This window comes from Nilaparvata lugens, chromosome 6, assembly GCF_014356525.2.
Source record: "Nilaparvata lugens isolate BPH chromosome 6, ASM1435652v1, whole genome shotgun sequence".
NCBI lineage: Eukaryota > Metazoa > Arthropoda > Insecta > Hemiptera > Delphacidae > Nilaparvata > Nilaparvata lugens.
The window spans coordinates 12,633,333-12,657,802 of NC_052509.1; the positions used below are offsets into that span (position 1 = coordinate 12,633,333).

The window sequence follows — 24,470 nt, forward strand, 5'->3', positions numbered from 1 at the left end:
AAAAGAAGGTTCAGTTAATGGTAAAAAAGTCAAGAGATATAGTGATATATTAATGTGAAGTGCTTTTTTACTCCCCCAATTGGAATCTATTTTTCTCCTTCTATTAAATGCCAAAATTATTGTTTTATTGGTAGGCTACTAAACCTTTCCAATACGGTATGTTATCATTTTTTGGGTTTTTGAACTATATAAATTATTTAGATATTTAATCTTTCAATATAGCCTACCGTAGATCTGAGTATAGGACAAAAAATGTGTCGCTTTTAAATTATGTCATTACAAAAATAGTCCTTAATAGATAAAATATATATATTATGAAAGGTATCGCATGTATTTAAAAGCTAATTGATAGAATAATTATTAGTAGACAAACATCTCAAGTTTTTGAGTAAAGTTTTATTTTTGCTGTAAACCACCCATGAGAAATCTACTGCAAATAATGACAATAACAGGGTTAACAGCTAGATAGAAATTTGATGAGATGCTACAAATGGTTTACAGCATTCAACTTAGGATATTCGTTTAATTTATATTTATTCTATTCTTAATATTCATATACTCCTCAATTGAGAATTATTTAAAAGCAGTCTTCATAAATAAAAGTTAATTTTTTCTTCTTGTATCAAAGAAGAGAATAATTATTCTCCTATCACACAAAGTAGTTACAATTATTAGATATTGATTTTTTCACATCTGTTAGCTTATCTAAAGGGAGCCCATATGCTAGACGTCAGTACACTGTAGAAAGTTTCGACGTACATTATACTGGTTAAATTTATTAGTCGAAATCGAAATGTGTAACCAAAAAATTATTTTCAAGTGAAATATAATCAAAGTATCAAGTGTTGTTATTGCAAATGGAATTATGAACATAATTTTTGAAAAGTCTTGTGTATAATGAGCAGCAAAAAGGATAAAAATGGTGAGGGAAAGAAGGATAAAAATAAAGAAGATGAAAAGGATACACACAATGATAATGTGAGTAGATAATTTGTTAATTTAAATCTTGTAGATCAGTTTTAGTCTTACATATATATAAGCTATCATGTAGATTATTTATATTTTTGTGAAATAAATATGGGGTAAACTAAATCCTTTTCATTCTTTCAGAAAGTCCTCTTTCTGAAAAAAATACTTCTATTTACTCAGGCCTATACTTCTCTTCTTAGTCATGACCAGAGATTTATTGAAAACATAAATTACGGTAATTATTATTAAACGAAAATCCAAATTAACAGCATTTGATTTGGATTTTCGTTTGATAGTAAATTATTGATTCATTAGTATTTGAATAATATTGCAATATTTCAATAATTTCCATCCGTAAAAACATATAAATCATTTTTTGTCAATTGCAAACTCTCTTGAATTATGTTGCATTTTGTGTCATTGAATTTCTTATAGAATATAAATTGTCTCGCAAGGAAGTTTAATGAAATTCACATGTCTGTTTCTTTTTTTTATTAATGATCAAACTTTAGTTTCTAGGGCCCGGTTGCTCAAAAGCCTGTTCAATTTTTATTTTGATTAAATTCCACGAGAAACAATCAGAGTTGGTTTTTTTTAAAGAAGGCTTTTCTGATTGGTTCTTGTGGTATTTAATCGGGATTAGAAGTTAACAGACTTTTGTGCAACAGGGTGTAGGTCTATAGTGTAATTCACGTCATGAAATTCCTCCTTTCAACTTCTTTGATAAAAAATTGATACATATTATTTTCTCGAATTTTGTATAGTTACTAAGTAGTTACTATTATTGCATATGCAACATTGACGAAGTTATTTCAATGCTGGGGATAGATCAAACTAGCGAATGCTCGTTCTGAACAAAGATTAATTAAGCCAGTTTTAAAGCCATTAGAGCTAACAAGCACTGGATACATACGCTTTTGGAGACATAATTAATCATGATTCTCATAATTTTGTCGGATTGTTTCTATCTGTTTTATGCTCCAGAATTCTCGCTCTATAGTGAGGTCCACGTTATAATGACAGTATTTGTTCAACTTTGGTTTTGCTATCCTTGGACAAAGCCGGTGGTACTATCCTTTTCTAGGTCCACAACGATGCCAATTATGTTTTTGACAGTGTAGAAATATAATTAATTAATGCAGAGAATCGGCATCACTATTCTCCTATCTTTATCCACTGCCATTATAAAGTAGACCTCACTATAGCTCTACATAGTTTTTGGTCCAACCTCAGCCTCTAGAAAAGTCAATAATATTCATTTATGCCCGGCTTCACCAAGCTCAGTCAAGAAATTTTAACATAATAATTATAAAATTAACATGGTCAAGCCACGCTCGCTATACAAGTAGGCTATGCACTGGAATTATCAATGGTGACAATAACCTTAAAAATCATATGTTCCCATAATATGAACTCGTTGTAAACCGCACCTCATTTGAACATGTTGAAATTTCTTGACCGACCTGTGTGAAACTGGGCTTTACTTCATTAGCAATTTTAATTGAAACTTCTTTATAGGATAAATACAATTTTCATTATACAATCCTACAATAGTAATATTCGTATGGCTTTTATTGGTGGGGAGTTTCTTTATTGATTCATACAATAAGTAGGCCTACATCATCAAAATGATACGGAGAGAATAAATAACTTGAGGTAACCTTGTGCTATCCCTCTCCCAAATTTAGATAAGTTAGATTCCAAATTTAGTTACTGACGGAAGTTCCAACTTGCCTGAATATATCATTTAAGTCGTGAATGGGCCTTACGACTGTCATACTTCAGTCGGGACCGACAATTAACGTGCCCAATCCTATTTATAGTGCATACAAATTTAGTTTGGACTTGGAGGGATATGCGGAGCAGAGAAAAGTGGGGATACAGCGGAGGCGATGTTGCCGTGCTAAACCAAACAGCGTCTTTAGTGAGTGTTGAACTGATCATGATACGCATACGTAGTTTCCTCTCGACTGAGTCTAATCGACAAATTGGCAACTGCAATCTCCCTCCATCTCTCTGCTCCGCATATTCCTCCAAGTCGGGAGTTGTTTTGTATCGACTATATATAGTCTTACATGAATTGTTCTATAGTGAGGTTCACGTTATAATGGCAGTGTTTGATTAGCAATGGTATTGCTATCCTTGTCTATCATTCAACAAAGCGGATAGCGCAATTTCTTTCTCGCTTTGCTCTGTTGAGAGATCGGCTTTTAACAATGTACAATTAATTAACAAAATATTTCATCTTTATTATGGAAATTCATTATGGAATCATTGAAAAGTATAATTTCCTGCTTGATAAAATATAATTGACTATTTTAAACGCGAATGAACAGTTAATATTACATCAATAAACCAATATCAGCTACCGTCTATAGAAGGCATTGACAAGACACAGGTTCGGCAACGTTTTTCTCCTATCTTTCTCCATTGCCATTATAACGTGGACCTCACTATAGACAGTGAGGAGCTGAATCCAAGTTTAAACTGAATCTGATTAGCTGGTAGTTTAAAACCGAAAGTTACTACAGTACATTTTAATAGATGCGACTATAGCTTAATTTAATCCACCGCGTTTCAGATTAGTGTTAAACTTAGATTATACTAGTTTTCTAAGGCTCAAAGACCCGGTTGCACAAAATCCGGTTAAATTTTAACCGCGAATTATTTCACGAGAACCAATCAGAGAAGGCCTTTTTGATATGACTCTGATTGGTTCTTGTGGGATTATTCACGATTAAAATTTAACCAGCTTTTGTGCAACCGGCACAAAGTATTCTTTAAAGGAAGATTAAAATAAGAACAAAAAATGTATGGTTGAATATTATTCATTGTTAAAAATCAAGAAAATTCCAAGAAACAGTTCTTCAACATGAAGTATAATTTGAATACTCAAATTGAGCACCAAAGTTTTTTAATAAAAATATTTGATTTGCCTTTTTCCTCATTGATATGTATCACAGATGCATTACCATGTAGTCAATATTAATATTATGGCAATGTTGTCAAATACTTTATTTACAATATGTAATCCTAGGACCGTGGTGAAGACATCGGAAGTATATTTTAATTTCTTAACAGATCTCAAGCAAGGACTCAGGTATACACATATTCCCTCATTATCAAAATATAATACAACTAGGCTGATTTATACAAAACATATCTGAATTGAATCATCTTACATATTATTTAATAGGCCTACATTGATTTTTCACTCGTTAATTATACAATAATTCTAATTAATGGAAGAGTTTCAAAATATTGGAGATGTTCTCAAATTTTAAATAGATTTGATGATGAATTATAGCTGATATTTTATGATGAGAGCTTGCATATAAGTTATGAAAAGTGAAATATCAAACATATTATTTAAGATAATAGAAGGCGGTGAATTACAATATGGAATGAATTTGCAGGATATAATATAGATCTTATCAATTTTAATGAATACTTTCACGAAATTCCTCTTCAAATCAAGTAATATAAAAAACTTCAAATGATTATCTATGGAACATTTGAGATAGAAACTTATTTGTCTATGAATACATGGAAGCAAACAGGATTTTTTCCAAAAATTGCTTCCATAACACAACAATTAAAATGACTTGATAAATATAACCTGTAATAATTAACAAATTACACATTAGTTATCAAAATAATTCTACTGTCAAGTTAATACCTTCCGCTTCATCTATTACCCACACACAATTGTGGGATCGATGGGGTCAAAAAATTTAATTTCAAAACAACTATTCAGATTGGAATAGCTATTCAGTTATTTCGATTAACTAATTTTAATTGATATCTTGGATTAGAGCTTAACATATTATAACTAAAATAGCTAAAATAAATACAACATAAACCCATTAATTAAGAACTAATTAATGAACAATATGATTGACTCTGATTAATCCAAGGTCAATGCTTGATTTATGATCAATAAACAAATAACTTGGATTGGAATTCTACAAGAAATTATTACCCTTCAATGTTGTTTTCTATTAAGAACTCTGCTCACTAAATATCTTTGATAATATAATTTTTTTTTATATTAAATAGAACGACCAGCAGTCAAATTTCTTCAATAAATAAATTAATTAATTTTTGTGACAATGAGATCTTTCGGCAAAGATGGCAGACCTGCCAAAAGATTTCGTTGTCACGGTAAGTGAATAAATTCATTAATTGAAGAAATTTGATTGCTAGTCGTTCTATTTGATAACAAAAATTGATTATCCATCAAACATAATAGGCCTATTTGTCAATGTTTCTTTCCATTATGAACTGCTTGTTAATGATCATTTTCAAATACTTGAATTACGACATAGCAGTCTGATTTCTATGATTAAAAGCTATTAGCATCGGACTGTTAAGTCGTAATTTAAGTATTTCAAAGTGATAATAGGTATTTGTATTTAATTTACCAAATGTACAAACAATAAACTTAATTTTATTTTAGACTGGGACTTGATAGAAAAGGTTACTTACTGAAATATTATAATGATAGAATACAACTACAATTTTCATCTATTTTAAATTGTAAATTAATGTAGCCTAATATCAATTATAACAACTCATAGCAATCCTGATGAAAATATAATAATGGTAAAAAGAGATTATCATTCTAATATATTTTAAATGAATGAATAACCAATTAAAACAACTTTAGCAACCTTTATGAAAATATGATACTGATCAAATTCAATTCTCATTTAATTCTAATTTGGTAATCTCCATTTTTAGTGGTATACCGCACACAAGGCAGTACTTCATAACCTGATTTCTCGATAATTTTCAGGTACTGCACCTGAATACCTGAAACCGTGAAGTAAGGTATCTGAAACTTGACCTGAATTGGCGGTTTACTGTCTGCTTCTTCAGCGCGTATACTGGGCAGGTTGAAATGGGCCATCATGAGGTACTCTTTAGCACCTGGGAGGGACTTGATAAACCAGACTAGGGCGTTATCTTCAGGGCAATACTTGACGTTGCCGACAACTGTCGAAAATTTCGGAGAGTCAACATCGGCAGGAACAGGGATCGAAACTTCTACACTTTTCGCTACCGACCTCCGTTTGAACTGAGTTTTGATTTTGATGATATACTCGATTCGAGAGGATGGGTGGACGTTTATGATAGGTTCTACACAGATTAGAGGCTTGAAATGTGTGCTGATGCGATATGACAACAGCTCAAACTCCCCATCAGGTGGTATGAAAGAGATTTGTCGCTTATTTTCAAACTTCGACAAACGAACACACTGGTGGAACTTAACGTCCTCTAACTCTACAAGTTTGGATTTAGTTTTTCTTGAGGATTCAAAGACAACCTTGTCGTTTAAACCTAGACGCAAATCAGGCATACCTGAGAGGTAGGATTTCATACGCATAGAACCAATTACCTCATTTTGTAGAACTGACCCTTTAGTGTTTGTCAACAGATTTACACACTCCTCCACGTCTAAATAGACTTCGTTTCGTTTGTATTTGATGCCTTCAGACCGCCAGGAAACCACGTTTGTGACCGCGACTGGAATTCTAGGTTGTTGAGATTCTAGGGCGTGACTTTCCTGTGTGATAAACTCTTGCAGTATCTTACCCTCGGTTGTTTGTGGGTATCCAAAGTCGACCAACTCGTCCATAAGTTCATAAATCACAATGAAATTGTCCTTAATACTTTCCTCTTCCATCTCCTTAAAATAGGTCTCCATAACTTTGATCATTCTGTAGATGAACACGAATACTAGGGCGATGTTACAGTTTTTTCTAGTGGTGGACACAATGTAGAGGTTGTTGTGTTTTACATAGGAGAATGTACATGATTCGGTGTGGATCACGGGGGTACAGTAGCCTTCCTCTTCTTTTTCAATCAATAAAGGCATGAAATTGTCAATTACATTGAAGTCTACATCACCGCGGTAGTTTCGAGATATCAGGACCTTTCCTTTGACATCCAAAATGTAAATAGCACTCATAGACATGATTTGTTTTGATTGTTTTTCAACTGTTCTAAAATGAAACAAAACTATGATACATTACCGTTCTTTTTCACACCAAATATACACGTTTTAATGATATTTAAAGCATTAATGTTCACAATAAAGTCCACAGTACTTGAACAACAATTAAATTCAAGTTGGAAATGTTGAAATGAGGTTAGTCCAGTGCTGCCCTTGCATAGTCGTAATTCGTTGTAATTTAGACACAAAACTGTTAATTTTAACTAGATTAAATTTAATTGAACACTTCAGAATATATTGAGCATAGAATAATGTTCAAGCACTTGAAAATTCTATTAAATTGACCCCACTATTGTCCATCTGTAATCAAATCAGAGCAATACGACGTCAGAAACATAACCTTCAAATTTGAACAACAGTTGAAATTCCCGCAGGAAGGACAATCAGCCGTAGAAGCAGACGAAACTGAAGACGAGGATAAAAACATGGCAGACATTAGCGCCGCAATTGCACAGCAACTGAAAAAAGTACCTCCCAAAAGTATTTTGAAACCGTCGTCGAGTTTTGAAACTGTAGAAAAGTAAGTATATCACTTCACAATTTTACTACTCAAATTACAACTACCATATTTTTGTTTCTACCCTAGATGACGATCCCTGTATGACTCACACATAACCATAAACTGGTTGTTTACTGTTTGTAATCATTTAATATATTCAGCAATTTTAAAAATTTATTTTTGAAATGTGTTTCCAATGTCTGTAAGATACTGTTCCACTCAGATCTTGAATCACATAAATTGACCGTCCACTTAAATTTGAAGACTGCCAAATTAGGTTATGTTTCAGTTGGTGTCCTACATGTCAGTTTCATTGTTTTTTTAATTGATTGCTTTTTGATTTGAGATGAGAATGCTCTGGATGTAAGTAGTCAATCTATTGAAGCTCTAATTTTGATCTCAATTACTAATGAAAATGGACATTGAACTGTTTGATCTACTTTGAATTCAGTATAAATGCAACAAGCATTACATTGGATTACTATGTAGGCTAGAGTTATGTGGATGTGGTAACTCAATTATTTATTATTTATAAAGGGACTGTTGCAATAATCTGTAAAATACAAGACTGTTAAAACTTGAGTTTGTCCACTAGTATAGGCCTACATTTAATTCATTAAGCGCCCCGCTCTTAGGGACATAATAGTGGCATCCAATATTAGCCGCTATTAGTGAAAAACGTCATCATATAGTGACATTAGCAGCACCCCAATACCTTAACACGGACAATAGACAGGGTTTTAGTGTCCAGTTCTAGTGGACGCCACTATTGTCCCTGTCTGTGGTGCCCTTTAATGCCGCATCCACACTCTTGCTACACAAATGACGGCGAGCGCGAGAGTGTAATGTTTACTATGGTTCATATAATGTCTAATGCCGCATCCACACTACCGCCAAATGACGACAAGTGCGAGAGTGTGTTTTTTTTAATTCCTTAGTTCCTCCTACATCCATGACCAGGGAACTGGATAGATGGCGTCGAATGGTAAGATGACAGGTCAAACTATATTGTCCTTGTGAGCATTAAAATACTCATTGACTGAGTAGAATGGGTTCCTCTTCAGCCAGATCTCAACTCGGTTTTTAAAAGCAATACCCTGCAGGTTCTTCACACCAACAGGCAGGTCATTGTATAGGCGCAGTGCAAATATTGGGAATGAGTCTTTTCTCTTGTTGGTTCTGCAGCGCGGTATGTCAATGTCAAGTCTCCTCCTTGTAGCGTGCACATGACGATCAGCCCTCAGCACATGACTGCCCTCGGTGTCCTTAACATGCAGCAGACTCAACAGTATGTACTGGTTGAAGATCGTAAGGATGCCCAGGTCAATGAAGATAGGCCTACAGTGCTCACGATGCCCTGCTGAGGTGATCACTCGAAGTGCTTTCTTCTGGAGCATCAGCACACTCTTGCAGCCCGCTGCATGCCCCCACAGCAGGAGTCCATACAGCAGATGGGAATGGAAAAGGGCAAAGTATACCATCACCATATCTTTCCTGCTGAGAAGGGCTCTGAGTCTACGCAGCAAGTAGATTACTCGTGCCAGCCTGGTGAAAACTCCATCAATATGGCCTGCCCATGTCAATTTTGAGTCAATGACAAATCCCAGGAGTTTCACCACTGATTTATGGGCAGAGTCAGCAAGGCTGCGAAGTCCACAAACCAGTTGCTGAGCCTTCCCCTCATTCAAGCAGAGTCTGTTTCTCTCAAACCACTGCTTGGCATCATCAAAAACTCGCTGAGCCTGCAAGCCAGCTTGTTCAACCGTCCGCCCCCTAGAGTAAATTGTGGTGTCATCCGCAAACATCAGCACCGGTCCAAGAAGCCCAAGATCATTGATCATGACCAGGAAGAGTAGTGGGCCCATCACCGATCCCTGTGGCACACCATGATCCACCTGCATAGGCTGTGAGAGAGCACCTCCAATGGATATGATCTGCTTCCTTCCAGTCAAGTAGGATCTGAGGGTCACAAGCACCTCACCACCCAGTCCATACCCAGCAAGCTTCTCAAGAAGAATTCCATGAGGCACGCAATCAAATGCCTTACTCAGATCAGCAAGGACCAGGTGAACAAGATCTCTCTCCTCAAAGGCTTTAACAATAAAATCAATCATCTCTGAGACAGCTGTAAACGTAGACCTTCCACTTCTAAAGCCATGCTGTGCGTCAGAAAAAAGATTATTTCTCTCGAAGTGGAACACAAGTTGCTCCTTCATTAGGACCTCAAACACCTTACCCAATACAGGAATGATTGATATAGGTCTATAGTTGTTCATAGACTCAGGGTCACCCTTTTTGAAGACCGGAATCGTGTGGGATAACTTCAGGACATCAGGAAAACAGCCATGTCGCATACAGACATTGAGCACATGAGACAGGGGAAGAGCAATCCCATCCGCAACACACTTCAGCACACCAACTGTAACTCCATGGACGTCTGGACTGTGGGAGTTCTTGAAGCCGCGAATAACACGAACAACATCTGCAGGTCTGACCTCCTTCCACCGTTCTAACTTCACTCGGTTGTTATTGTAACCAGGAGCATTGTATCTCACATCATTCATGGAAGCAACTATCTTTTCCACCTCACCAATAAAAAAGCTGTTGAATTCATCCGGTGTAGCTTTACATTTAGGTCTCGAACAATCTTTACAGACTTTCCATGATTCCTTGCAAATTTCCTGAAAGTTCTGGTTTTTAAAGGAAAATGACTGTTTGTCAGCACTGGCCTTCCCTTGCCATCGTTCCGATTTTTGTCGAGCGAAGGCGAGTGGCCAGCCGAGCATCCACAAATTGCAATGTGCATGGCAGGACCAACGTGGTCAAGCTTACAAGACACTTGGCCAGCGACTTGGAGATAGTGTGGACTAGACATTAAGCTACATTCCCACACTACAGTGAAAGTTACTGGCACATTGAAAATATAATTTCCATGATTAACGATTAGAGTACGAGAAGATCCAAGCAGGAAAATCTACTGGTCGTCATGGAGGCTGTCGCAAAATCTATAAACGTGGATTTCAAGAAGGAAGACCTATCGATTGTCCACAGAATGCCAACCGCCAAAGATCTTCTTCTATCGTGGCGAAATTCAGTTCCAGGAGTAAGAAAATTGAATGGATCGCCGCGGCAAGGAAAATGAAGGCATCAAGTCCACCGATATATGCAACAAGCTACCCAGATCAGACGTCTACGTGAATGAACATCTCTCACCCTACTACAAACGATTACTAGGTAAAGCTAAAAGTCTAAAAATAAATAAAAAGCTTACTTTCGTCTGGGTTCGTGATTGTAAAATTTTTGTCAAAAAAAGTGAACATTCTCGAACAAAAAGAATCATGAACGAAGAGGACTTGAACGAATATAATAATTAGATCGTCAATGTGAATGTTTTCTTAATTTATTATTGCACAGTGCATTGGTTTTACTTACTGTATTTTCCTATCAGGTTTCATATTATTTCCCTTATTTGAAATTTATTACTGCGCAGTGCATTGGTTTTATTGACTGTATTTTCCTATTAGGTTTCATATATTTCCCTTATTTAAAATTTTGAACCTTATTTAAAATTTAAAATCTTGTCTTGTTTCACTTTTTTGTTCTTCTATTTTCTTTTCTTTTGGGTTATTGATGAATAATGAGTATAGCTTTGATGAGGTGATCGATTTGGAGTGTTTTGATACAATTGAGAGTGATGATATTTTTAGTTTTGAGCCCTATTTTCATATAGATGCAACAACAGATTCTATTGAAGCTTTTAATGTAATACATATGAATATACGGAGTTTGGGGAAAAATTTTGATGAGTTTGTATACGTCTTAGAAAACTGTAAAATAAATTACGATGTAATAATTCTTACGGAAACGTGGATGACTGATGATAAGGTTTTTGATTACAGTTTAGATGGCTATAGAGTTATAGATAAGCCGGGGCAACTAAACAGGAGTAACGGATTATGTATTTTTGTGAAAAATAGCATTGACGTAGATTATCTCAACTACGAAAATTCAGAGGCAGATATAATTCCGATTAGATTAAAAGCTTTCAACCACTTCATAACATTATTTGCAATTTACAGGTCTCCATCCTCTAATATCGATCTTTTTCTGAATGAGCTAGATGCAAGTCTGTCTGACATTCATGAGACAGAAAATATTCTTTTGATTGGAGATTTAAACATAGATATTTTGCGTAATAGTAATCTAGCAAATGAATATAGTAGCCTTATGCAGATGTATGGTCTAAGATCTCTTGTGAATAAGCCAACTAGAATTTCATGTAAAACAAAAACATGTATTGATCACATATTTTGGAGAAATGTAAATTTTAAAGAAGATAATGTAATAAGCTCTATACAGAAAACCTATATTACTGATCATTTCTGTACTACTTTTCACGTGAGAAATCCAAACACATTTTTTAAAGAAGTAAGAGAGGTCTTCACAGAAAAAATTAATTATAAGAAATTGATAGAAGGGCTACAAAAAGAAAGTTGGGGAAATGAAATTTCCATCAATGATCAAAATATAGACTTAGATGATAAGATTGATAAATTTTGTAGTAAGTTAATAAGCAATATTAAATCAGCTAGTGAACAGATAAAAATAAAAAATAAAAATAGACCACTGAAAAAATGGATAACTCCGGGGCTGATAAGATCCATTAGAGAGCGTGATAAATTGCATAAAAAAACTAAACAGTCAGCCATTCAATATTGAATTACAATCTAGGTACAAAACATATAGAAATTTATTAAATAAACTTATAAGAAAAACTAAATTTGAGCATTACAAAACCATAATCTCTAATTCTAAAGGAAATAGTAAAAAAGTTGGAATTGCATAGAAGAAATTCTAGACATCCAACGTGCAAATAAACCGCCCAATATTGATCCAGATATTTTAAATAGTTATTTTGCTGGAGTGGGGAGAACTTATGCTGAAAGAATCGATATTGTACAACACTCAGTGGAGGCACAACGTTTACGTTGTTTAGCGGCGGACAGTCCACATTCATTCTTCATGCGTCCAACGAGCTCCGATGAGGTATTAGTTATCATCAGAAACTTGAAATCTGGCTCGTCCCCGGGGGTGGATGGACTGGGTAATGTATGTTTGAAGAATATTGCTGATATTATAGCGAAGCCATTGTCAGTGTTATTCAACAAATGTTTTGAATTGGGTCATTTTCCTTCTCATTTCAAGATAGCAAAAATAGTTCCTCTATTCAAATCAGGTGACAGAAAGGCTCCCGAAAACTATCGCCCAATCAGTTTGATAAGCAATCTATCTAAAATATTTGAAAAACTTATAAAACGACGATTGATAGAATACCTTAATAAATATAAATTTTTAGCTGAGAATCAATTCGGTTTCCAAGAGGGCAAATCAACTGAGGATGCTATGACAAATTTAGTTAGGATAATTACAGATAACTTTCAGAGCAACAAAAAAACTTTAGCAGTATTCCTGGATTTAGCAAAAGCCTATGATACCATCCCTCACAGGTCCCTTCTGAATAAGTTGGAAAGTATAGGTTTTAGAGGGACAGTTCTAAAATTATTTGAAAGCTACTTGCAAAATAGATCTCAGGTACTCACTCTAAATGAAAAAACAAGTTTCATGATATTGACTGGGTTTGGCCTTCCCCAGGGTACAGTCCTCTCACCGATATTATTTTTGATATACATTAATGATCTCTTAAAAATAAATATTAATAACTGTACTACTATATCTTTTGCCGATGATACTGCCTTGGTTTTCACCGGACCAGATTGGAGGCAGGTGGAGCGATTGACAGAATCGGGTCTGGCTATTGTGAAGTCATGGCTGGATCAACATTCATTAACTCTAAATGCAAAGAAAAGCGTTTACATGGCCTTCTCACCCTCAGTGAGATCAGCCCCCCGGGAAGGGTCACACACGGGTATTAAAATTCACTCCCTTGACTGCGCCTATTACACATATCAACGGGTGAGGCACGAGGACTGTGGTTGCAACTCGTTAGAAAAAGTGAATGTAATTAAATATTTAGGCGTTATGTTCGACTGTCATCTGAAGTGGAATGCTCACATTGATAGTCTGTGTAGAAGATTGAGACATGTCATATACAAGTTTCATAAATTGAGCGGTCTCGGGGATGCGAATATAGTGAAATTGGTGTACTCGGCATATGCTCAGTCCATTTTTCAGTATGGAATCAGGGTGTGGGGTGGTGCCTTGGATACGCACATGAACAAGATTCTCGTATTGCAAAGACATGTAATAAAAGCCGCTCTTGGCCGTCCCAGACGCTACCCAACAAATCTTCTGTTTGTTGAGTTCCCCGTGCTAACGGTAAAGCAGCTCTATATAAAAAATTTAATACTGTACCTGAATAAATGTAAAAATATATTTAAACCATACATGATGTCATACAACTTCCGAGCGAAACCGAACTATATTATAAATAGAACTGACTTAACTGTTTGCCGAAGACAATTCACTTACATCAGCAATAAACTTATTAACTTGGTACCTCAACACTTTCTAGTAAAACATATAACTAAGTCATCCATAAGAAATATAGTTGAATGGATAAGATCTGTTAATGTATCTCACCTCTTTCATAATTGATCTCCTTATCTTTTGTCACCTCCATATAGATTTTTAGTTTTAATTCAGGTGTTTTTTCCTATAGCCATCTCTGTAATAAAGCACTCCTTTTGTTTATTATTTATTTTCATTTTTTTTTCAATATTGATATATCGATTAAATGGTTTATTAATTTTGTAAGTTAAGATTTCTAAGATTGATACTCGTTGCAGCACACAAACCTCTGGTTTTGCTGGCAACGCCTATAAGCTAATTTTGAGAAGAATTATTATTTATTTCATGTTAATGTTTAAATTAAGTTTTTAATTGTGTTTTTGTTTTGAAAAAATTATATTGTATTATGGCAAATAAAGAATTTGAATTTGAATTTGAGATCCACAAGTGTTTCATTGTATCTTTCTCAACCTTTTTTTATACATATTCCAGCTTTGAATTTATTTACAATTGTCAATGATTTTAATGGTTTTAGCAGAGAAAAAACAGACAAAATGGGACGAACATAATAATTACCCTACACTCGACCTCAAGTCCACAAATTCATATTTCTATTCTGGATCATAACTTACAAGTATTTCATCGTACCTTTTCCCAACTGTTTATAAATACATTTTCCAGTTCTCAATTTCCTTTGACTCTATGATAGGCCTATTAGCTTTATAGTTTTTATAATTTTTCAAAGTTTGGAATTTTCCAATCATTTTTTTTTTTCAATTTATAGGTCTTTTTTTATCTAAAAATGGTTTTTGTGTTCATGGATTGTAAATTGAGTGTGTAATTGAAGAATTTATTTGAAGTGGCACACAACCTCTAGCTACATTTGGACTGTTGTATAAATTAGAATTGGAACCGTTTTGGGCGTAAGTTAGCCTGTGGTACTTTTCTGTAAGTTGTATAATTCTGAATGATTGAATAAATAAATAAATAACCCTTTGAATATATGATATTACCTTTGAATCGATGAAATCTCCCTTGAATCTATGGCATTCCCTTTGAATCTATGTAATTTCCTTTGAATCTATAACATTTTTTCAATGATTTTGGCAGAGAAAAGGCGGCCGCCCGGGCTAAATCGACAAAATGGGACGAGATGAACATAATAGCGACGCTGCACCCGGCCGACAAGGACTACGGTTTCATGAAGATCGACGAGCCGCCGACTCGCTTCGAGAGTCCCATCGAAGAAGATGAACCCGACGAGGATGGCGGCATAAATGCCCAGCTATTGGCTGACAAGTGAGTTCAATTTATTGCAAAATTCACCAATTTCGTCATAAAACTATTCATTCGATTGAGTTTCAACTGAATTCATCAGTCGAGGAAATCTTATTGATAGTTGCACAGGGTGTTCCAGGATTACTGTCAGACATTTTCGTCTCTACAGTCGTGAACCTGTAGGCATAGAGAAAGATCGCATAAGAAGATATCCCATGGTATAGGATGTTTATGTTTCAATTTCCAATGTTAACTCAAGCCAATAGACCTAGTAGTTTTTGGTGAAGCTGTGTGACGCTGGTAGTCTCTCATATTGTGCCGTTCAAACACTCCCACCTCAACAAAACAGTAATTATAGACAGAGGTCGACCGTAATCGGCTTGAGTTTTGCAACATAATATGGGATATCTTCTTATGCTATCTTCTCTCTATGTTAATAATTAATCGATCCATGACCAGTCTCTCTACTTGATTGGTTTCATCATTGAAAAAAATGTATGTAAAACAGCAAGCGCTCTTCATATTCACACCTTTTTAATAGGAGAACGAGGAATTAATATCCCTTGTCACATTCGAACTACGTTAGCCTCTGGTGAACTGAAACTGCAGTACTAGTAGTTCTGTGAACAGTAGATCTCGCGCAGTTATAAACTGCAGCCTCCTCTTATACTGTCCATCAGAGTAAATCCTGTCTGTATGTCGTGTCGGCGAGATATCGGTGTGAAAACGGCTAATGGCTGTTGGGATTGGTGTATCAAAAATGCTAACATCAAAAGCTAATCTCCTTCAAGACATACAGGCAACAGGACAGCCCAAGTTCAAAGCAGAGAAAGTTCGAAAGACAATACTATGCTATTTTAGTTATTGCACGCAATCAATAGGTCATTTATTTATTCACAATGGAGATAACGGGTTTCCCCAAATATGTATCCTTAACAATAAAAATTGTACAGATACAAATGAAAAGAGAAAATAATGATAAAAATAATACGAGCTCATGCAATAATGAATAATACAAACAACAAAAATACCACCTAATTCAAAAATGAAAAATACAAAGATTTCAAATACTTATGAAAAGAGTAAAAATAAAACAAATTGAGAATTCAAAATTCCAAAACTTATAAAAATTAAAGAATAGTATAATAACAAATAATGAACGAAAATTTTATAAAAGAATAAATAAATTAAAAACTGAACGATGTCCCAAACCATATGCACATCCACACTGATACACAAACTATTTATTTGATCAGATCATGCTTACACAAGATTTGACGCTTTCCGAAATTTAGTGCGAGAAAACCAGAAGACATCTAGGCGACCAGACAAGCTGTTATAAGTTCTCTGCATCCTATTTGACCGAACGAAGTGAGGTCTAAGATTCAAGTCGACGGTTTGGCATTTCTCTTAATGTTTAAATGTTTATATGTTGCGCATTTACAGCGAAACGCTATAATAGATTTTCATGAAATTTGACAGGTATGTTCCTTTTTAAATTGCGCGTCGACGTATATACAAGGTTTTTGGAAATTTTGCATTTCAAGGATAATATAAAAGGAAAAAGGAGCCTCCTTCATACGTCAATATTAGAGTAAAAATCAGACTATAGAATAATTATTCATCATAAATCAGCTGTCGAGTTGACTATAAATTGCATGCCATGACGCATGCAAATCAATATCTCAATGTAACTTGGTAAAAAATTAACAGCTGTGTAGACTATAAATTGCATGCCTCATTGAATGCAATTTTTATGCACTATTGAATAGGATGCAAAGAACTTATAACTGCTCGTCTGGGCGCCTATATAGATGTCTTCTGGTTTTCTCGCGCAATATTCCGGAAAGCGTTATATGATAATCAAATCTTGTGTAAGCATGATCTGATCAAATAAATAGTTAGTGTATCAGTGTGGATGTGCTTATGGTTTGGGACGTCGTTATAACTGCGCGAGGTCTACTGTTCACAGAACTACTAGTTAATAGTGAGGAAAAATTGCATTTAATGAGGCATGCAATTTATAGTCTACACAGCTGGTGATTTTTTACCTATTTACATTGAGATATCGAATTGCATGCGTCATGGCATGAGATTTATAATCCACTCGACAGCTGATTTATGATGAATAATTCTATAGTCTGATTTTTACGGTAATATTGGCGTATGAAGGAGGCTCCTTTTTCCTTTTATATTATCCTTGAAATGCAAAATTTCCAAAAACCTTGTATCGACGCGCAATTTAAAAAGGAACATACCTGTCAAATTTCATGAGAATCTATTACCGCGTTTCGCCTTAAATGCGCAACATATAAACATTTAAACATTAAGAGAAATGCCAAGACTTGAATCTTAAGGTGCGTACAGACTTTCGCTCTGCTCCGCAACCGAACGTCACTCCAGCAGAGCGATTGATGATCGACCGGGGAGCAACAATGGTTCGACCGGGGAACGCGAGAAGATCTAACATCTTCCGTAACGTTCATGATGGGTGCGTGGGCGGCGCGACTGTAGTTCGATGGAGGAACGAGGGCGGTACGAGGGAGGAGCGTGCTCGGTGCGGGTTGGAAGAGCGTATATGTGTACGCAGCTTTAGACCTCACTTCGCTCGGTCAATCAAGTAACAGCATTTAAGTCTAATAGAGACTTGACTGTTGATATATTATTTATACAATATGGCAATATTTGTATGTATGCTATAGACTCAGTCTACCAATCATTAGGTTTATAGTGATTTCTGTACTGGATCGATTGAGTAGTAAGGAGTAAAGAAGTCTCTCCTGATTAGACTTCCATGAAGAAAAGTTCCTAATCCTGTCTATAACGTAAATTTTCAGTTAATTCCGAATTTATAAATGTTCAGGTTCAAGAAAACACTCTTGTGTTGATTAAAAATGAAAATATTGATATTTCCAGGCAATCTTGAATTATCCTGCAATATAGATAGATAGATAAATGCCTTTTATTTACACTTTACTATATCAAAAGTGATGTGGGCGAAGTTGAGACAATAAGAGCCCCCTCTTCCACTTAACCCACATAGGGACAATTATAGGATTAAAATCCTATTATATAAGCGAGCAATTTCTGTATATATTGGTATTTTTATATCTGCCTATTTTTATGTTTTACGGATCTCGAAAACTGCTCTAACGATTTTCACAAAATTTGGAACATAGTAGGTTTATGATATAAAGATTTGATTGCACTAGGTCTCATTCTTTGGAAAACTCGCTTTGGAAACCTGTTGGTACTTCCCCAATCATTTTAAAGATTTGTGTTCGGTTTATCAAAAGTCATTAATAAATAACGAGCGAAGCTCGGTGCCCCGATATTAACTATAAACATATTACATAGATTATTTTCTATTTTCTTTTCTCCTCCTTTTATTAATATTTTCAATAATAAAAATATTTTTTTATAGAATTCGACTAGGAGCCGACACAGATCCCAAGAGTCTGACAAGGAGAGTTTCGGAAGAGAGCAGTGGCGACGAAGATGAAACCCCAGAAGAGAGAGGTGAGTGGTTCGGAGTCCACCTAACCGATTCTGAACTCGAAAAGCTATTGATTCAATCAGCAGGTCCCAGTTTGTCAAGTTTTCAATTAGACCCTAGCGGAGCACGGGTTACCTGGTAGATGATAATAAGGCTCTTCCAATATCATTCAAATTGCAACTAATTTTGTACTGTAGTGAGGTCCACGTTATAATGATGTAATATAACTGTTCATTCTCGTTTGAAATCATCACTTACATTTAATTAAGACTAAAATCACATTTCTCAATAATTTCATAATGAATTTTCATAATAATTAAGATGAAAGTAGCTGATAATTGATGTAATATTAACTGTTTATTCTCGTTTAAAATCATCAATTATATTTTTTATCAAGCAAGAAATTATAGTTTTCATAATTCCATAATGGATTTTCATAATTAAGATGAAATATTTTGTTAATTAATTATTAATTCTACATTGTTAAAAGACGATCTGGTAACAGAGCAAAGCGAGAAAGAGATAGCGCTATCCGCTTTGTTGAATGATAGACAAGGATAGCAATACCATTGCTAATCAAACACTGCCATTATAACCTGGACTTCACTATAGTAAATAAGTGAATGAATAGGTAGCTTGAATGTAAATTACAATTTTCATTGTAAATCCTATTATATTAACCGAGCAATTTCTGTATTTTTATATCTGGTTATTATGTTTAACGGATCTCGAAAACGGCTCTAACGATTTTCACGTAATTTGGGAAATAGTAGGTTTATGATATAAAGATTTGATTGCACTAGGTCTCATTCTTTGGAAAACTCGCTTTGGAAACCTGTTGGTACTTCCCCAATCATTTTAAAGATTTGTGTTCGGTTTATCAAAAGTCATTAATAAATAACGAGCGAAGCTCGGTGCCCCGATATTAACTATAAACATATTACATAGATTATTTTCTATTTTCTTTTCTCCTCCTTTTATTAATATTTTCAATAATAAAAATATTTTTTTATAGAATTCGACTAGGAGCCGACACAGATCCCAAGAGTCTGACAAGGAGAGTTTCGGAAGAGAGCAGTGGCGACGAAGATGAAACCCCAGAAGAGAGAGGTGAGTGGTTCGGAGTCCACCTAACCGATTCTGAACTCGAAAAGCTATTGATTCAATCAGCAGGTCCCAGTTTGTCAAGTTTTCAATTAGACCCTAGCGGAGCACGGGTTACCTGGTAGATGATAATAAGGCTCTTCCAATATCATTCAAATTGCAACTAATTTTGTACTGTAGTGAGGTCCACGTTATAATGATGTAATATTAACTGTTCATTCTCGTTTGAAATCATCACTTACATTTAATTAAGACTAAAATCACATTTCTCAATAATTTCATAATGAATTTTCATAATAATTAAGATGAAAGTAGCTGATAATTGATGTAATATTAACTGTTTATTCTCGTTTAAAATCATCAATTATATTTTTTATCAAGCAAGAAATTATATTTTTCATAATTCCATAATGAATTTTCATAATTAAGATGAAATATTTTGTTAATTAATTATTAATTCTACATTGTTAAAAGACGATCTGGTAACAGAGCAAAGCGAGAAAGAGATAGCGCTATCCGCTTTGTTGAATGATAGACAAGGATAGCAATACCATTGCTAATCAAACACTGCCATTATAACGTGGACTTCACTATAGTAAATAAGTGAATGAATAGGTAGCTTGAATGTAAATTACAATTTTCATTGTAAATCCTATTATATTAACCGAGCAATTTCTGTATTTTTATATCTGGTTATTATGTTTAACGGATCTCGAAAACGGCTCTAACGATTTTCACGTAATTTGGGAAATAGTAGGTTTATGATATGAAGATTCGATTGCTCTAGGCCTCATCCTTGGGAAAACTCGCCGAACGACAGTAACAGCATTTAAGTCTAATAGAGACTCGAATGTTGATATATTATTTATACAATATGGCAATATTTGTATGTATGCTATAGACTCAGTCTACCAATCATTAGGTTTATAGTAAAGAAGTCTCTCCTGATTAGACTTCCATGAAGAAAAGTTCCTAATCCCGTCTATAACGTGAATTTTCAGTTAATTCCGAATTTATAAATGTTCAGGTTCAAGAAAACACTCTTGTGTTGATTAAAAATAAAAATATTGATATTTTCAGGCAATCTTTAACTAGTAGTTCTGTGAACAGTAGACCTCACGCAGTATTCTCATCCACAAAAACCTGATTGAAACTATAGACCTTATGGAAATACAGCAATAGATTGGCTTCTCCACACATCTGTGTAATCACTTGTCAGCTGATTTATGATGAATAATAATTCTATAGTCTAATTTTTACTCTAATATTGGCGTATGGAGGAGGCTCCTTTTTCGTTTATATAATCCTTGAAATACAAAATTTCCAAAAACCTTGTATATACGTCGACACGCAATAAAAAAGGAACATACCTGTCAAATTTCATGAAAATCTATTATCGCGTTTCGCCGTAAATGCGCAACATATAAACATTTAAACATTAAGAGAAATGCCAAACCGTCGACTTGAATCTTAGACCTCACTTCGCTCGGTCAATTATCCTGCAATATAGATAGATATATAAATGCCTTTTATCTACACTCCACAATATCAAAAATGATGTGGGCGAAGTTGAGGCAATAAGAGCCCCCTCTTTCACTTAACCCACATAGGATGAAAATAACTGTAAACGTATTACATAGATTATTTTCTATTTGTTGAAGTTGCCAAAATAAATGCTCTTTATCTCAAATAACTAAGATTTTCCTACTTATTGTTATATTTGATAACAATAACTCCTCCTTTTATTAATATTTTGAATAATTAACATTTTTTTTATAGAATTCGACTAGGAGCCGACACAGATCCCAAGAGTCTGACAAGGAGAGTTTCGGAAGAGAGCAGTGGCGACGAAGATGAAACCCCTGAAGAGAGAGGTGAGTGGTTCGGAGCCCACCTAACTCGAAAAGCTATTGATTCCATCACCATGGCTTCTTTCAGCAGGTCGAGTTTTCAGTTTGCCAAGTTTTTAATTAGACCCTAGCGGAGCACGGGTTACCTGCTAGATGATAATAAGGCTCTTCCAATATCATTCAAATTATAACTAATTTTGTACTGTAGTGAGGTCCACGTTATAATGGCAGTGGAGAAAGATAGGAGAGCAACCTTGCCGATCCGCTGTCTTGTCAATGCCTTCTATAGACGGTAGCTGATACAGGTTTATTGATGTAATATTAACTGTTCATTCTCGTTTGAAATAGTCAATTATATTTTATTAAGCAAGAAATTGTATTTTGTAATAATCTCATAATGAATTGTCATAATTAAGATGAAATATTTTGTTAATTATTAATTCTACATTGTTAAAAGACGATCTGGCCTCAGAGCAAAGCGAGAAAGAGATAGCGCTATCCGTTTTGTTGAATGATAGACAAGGATAGCAATACCATTGCTAATCAAACACTGCCATTATAACCTGGACTTCACTATAATAAATAAGTGAATGAATAGGTAGCTTGAATGTAAATTACAATTTTCATTGTAAATCCTATTATATTAAGCGAGCAATTTCTGAATTTATATATTTGGTTATTTTTATATCTGGTTATTTATGTTTAACGGATCTCGAAAACGGCTCTAACGATTTTCACGTAATTTGGAACATAGTAGGTTTATGATATGAAGATTCGATTGCTCTAGGCCTCATCCTTGGGAAAACTCGCTGAACGACATTAAAAGGATAATTCATCCTTGGCTGAAACAGCTGTAGATAGTAAAAAAGTGGGTATGTGAAAAATCAAAATATCATATCCCCGAAATCCATAAGATGACGTATAGCCAGCTGTGAAATATAAACAAGATCATTTTGGAGAATTGTGTTCTGTTTATCAATAAATAAAAATAACGAGCGAAGCTCAGTGCCCCGATATTTTCTGCTAAAGAGAAATAAAAACTCCTAAAGAGAAAACTAGATCAACTATTTCTATCATCATGATTGCGAGTTCTATTTTGAAAATAGTTAAACACACTTATTGTTTAGCCGACAGCGTCGAATATGTCTCGCCGTTTCAAGTGCGAAATGAAATGATTGGCTGGGCGGAAGCCCTTGTTTAATAAATATCAATTGAAGCTCGTCGCCTCTACTTGTTATATTGAACTAATAACCTTTTCAATCATAATCTTACTCTAGTGAGGTCCACGTTATAATGGCAGTGGAGAAAGATAGCAGAACAACGTTGCCGGTCCTCTGTCTTGTCAATGCCTTCTATAGACGGTAGCTGATACAGGTTTATTGATGTAGTATTAACTGTTCATTCTCGTTTAGAATAATCAATTATATTTTATTAAGCAAGAAATTATGTTTTTCAATATTTCATAATGAATTTTCATCATTGAGATGGAATATTTTGTTAATTAATTATTAATTTTACATTGTTGAAATACGATCTGGCAACAGAGCAAAGCGAGAAAGAGATAGCGCTATCCGCTTTGTTGAATGATAGACAAGGATAGCAATATTATTGCTAATCAAACACTGCCATTATAACGTGGACCTCACTATAGAGTGTTATCTAATATTATTTCTAATTTAATTTTGTATAATTTGTAAATTGTTTTGTAATCATATTACTTTTTTGCAGCACATCGAAAAGAGTTCGAGGTTAAGCGAAAGGCCCATTACAACGAATTCTTCGCTGCAAAGATGGCCAGAAAGATGATGGACGATGATGAAGATGAGGATGAGGAAGAAGAGGAAGAGGAGGACGAAGATGAGGAGGAGGCGAACGAAGGAGAAGATCAGACTGATGGAGGCAAGAAGAAGAAAAATGCTAAGAAGAAAAAGACTGAAGCTAGCTCGAGCGAAGGAGCCGGTACTAGTAACTAGATTTCAAAAATCTATTTTTCTCTCAAATTAAAATTGATTTTTCAAACAGGTTTTGTTAATTTTTTAGTAGTTTTTGAAGATTAGAGGCCAATCTAGATGACTATTGAGAAAAGGGAGCATTGGGAGATATACCACGGTTTAGTGGGTAACTTATTTTTATTTATTTATTCATATGGCTTTTATCGGCAGAGAGATCCTTTTGGATGTTCTGCCTTGCCGTATTACCCAATGTCATTTCCTATTAACACCCAAGGTTATAGGTTATTATAGGATATGTTCCTAATGGTTTCTATTAGATTGAACGGAACTTGACAAACACATATGCACATCATGTGTATGATAAGTTATGTTCAATCCAATAGAATCTATAAGGATTATGTTATTAACATTTTGTTCCTTATACCAGTTATAGAATAGACACGGCCCATTGTATATTCATACTGATAGTCGATAAAGCCAACATGCAACATCTACTGCCATATCTCCAAATCGTGACCTCAGCATCAGATAGAAAACTTTTCTGTAGAGTTTGTTTACATTGTTTTCCATAGCAGATTGTGTCTATTCCAGCAGGAGTTTACCATTTTAATGAATAATAATTTACATCCTTCTGAAATAAACACAATCTGAAAGTTTTCTATCCGATGATGACGTCACGATTTGGCGATATGGCAGTAGATGTTGGCTTCAGAGGCTAGACTTCTCAGCGTGTCTATTCTATAATTGGTCTAAGGGTTCTTCCATAGCCTTCTAT

At 34.7% G+C, this 24,470-nt stretch overlaps 2 protein-coding genes across 3 annotated transcripts; one reads left to right on the forward strand and one right to left on the reverse strand.

The window, feature by feature from the left end:
• The first annotated feature begins 444 nt into the window (after positions 1–444).
• On the forward strand, positions 445–23,765 carry LOC111057832 (protein phosphatase inhibitor 2). 2 transcript variants are annotated; one of them, XM_039430133.1, is made up of 5 exons: positions 445–978; positions 7,363–7,508; positions 15,126–15,314; positions 21,673–21,767; positions 23,472–23,765. In XM_039430133.1, exons 1-5 carry the CDS (start codon positions 898–900, stop codon positions 23,714–23,716), a joined length of 756 nt encoding a protein of 251 aa, XP_039286067.1. In that variant the 5' UTR covers positions 445–897; the 3' UTR covers positions 23,717–23,765. The 2 variants fall into 2 exon arrangements, with proteins under 2 accessions (XP_039286067.1, XP_039286066.1); XM_039430132.1 differs by lacking the exon at positions 21,673–21,767 and adding an exon at positions 18,718–18,812 and having other exon boundaries at positions 464–978.
• LOC120351793 (AP-1 complex subunit mu-1-like) lies at positions 3,782–7,348 on the reverse strand. Its single transcript, XM_039430131.1, has one exon. The coding sequence runs from the start codon at positions 6,947–6,949 to the stop codon at positions 5,678–5,680; it is 1,272 nt and encodes a 423-aa protein (XP_039286065.1). The 5' UTR covers positions 6,950–7,348; the 3' UTR covers positions 3,782–5,677.
• Positions 23,766–24,470: the final 705 nt, after the last annotated feature.

Bases quoted from the DNA above. Each gene is read 5' to 3' on its own strand.
- LOC120351793 (XM_039430131.1), bottom strand. From the start codon at position 6,949: ATGTCTATGAGTGCTATTTACATTTTGGATGTCAAAGGAAAGGTCCTG.
- LOC111057832 (XM_039430133.1), top strand. From the start codon at position 898: ATGAGCAGCAAAAAGGATAAAAATGGTGAGGGAAAGAAGGATAAAAAT. The intron at 7,509-15,125 runs GTAAGTATATCA...TGATTTTGGCAG, and splicing joins AGTTTTGAAACTGTAGAAAA to AGAAAAGGCGGCCGCCCGGG. The intron at 21,768-23,471 runs GTGAGTGGTTCG...ACTTTTTTGCAG, and splicing joins TGAAACCCCTGAAGAGAGAG to CACATCGAAAAGAGTTCGAG.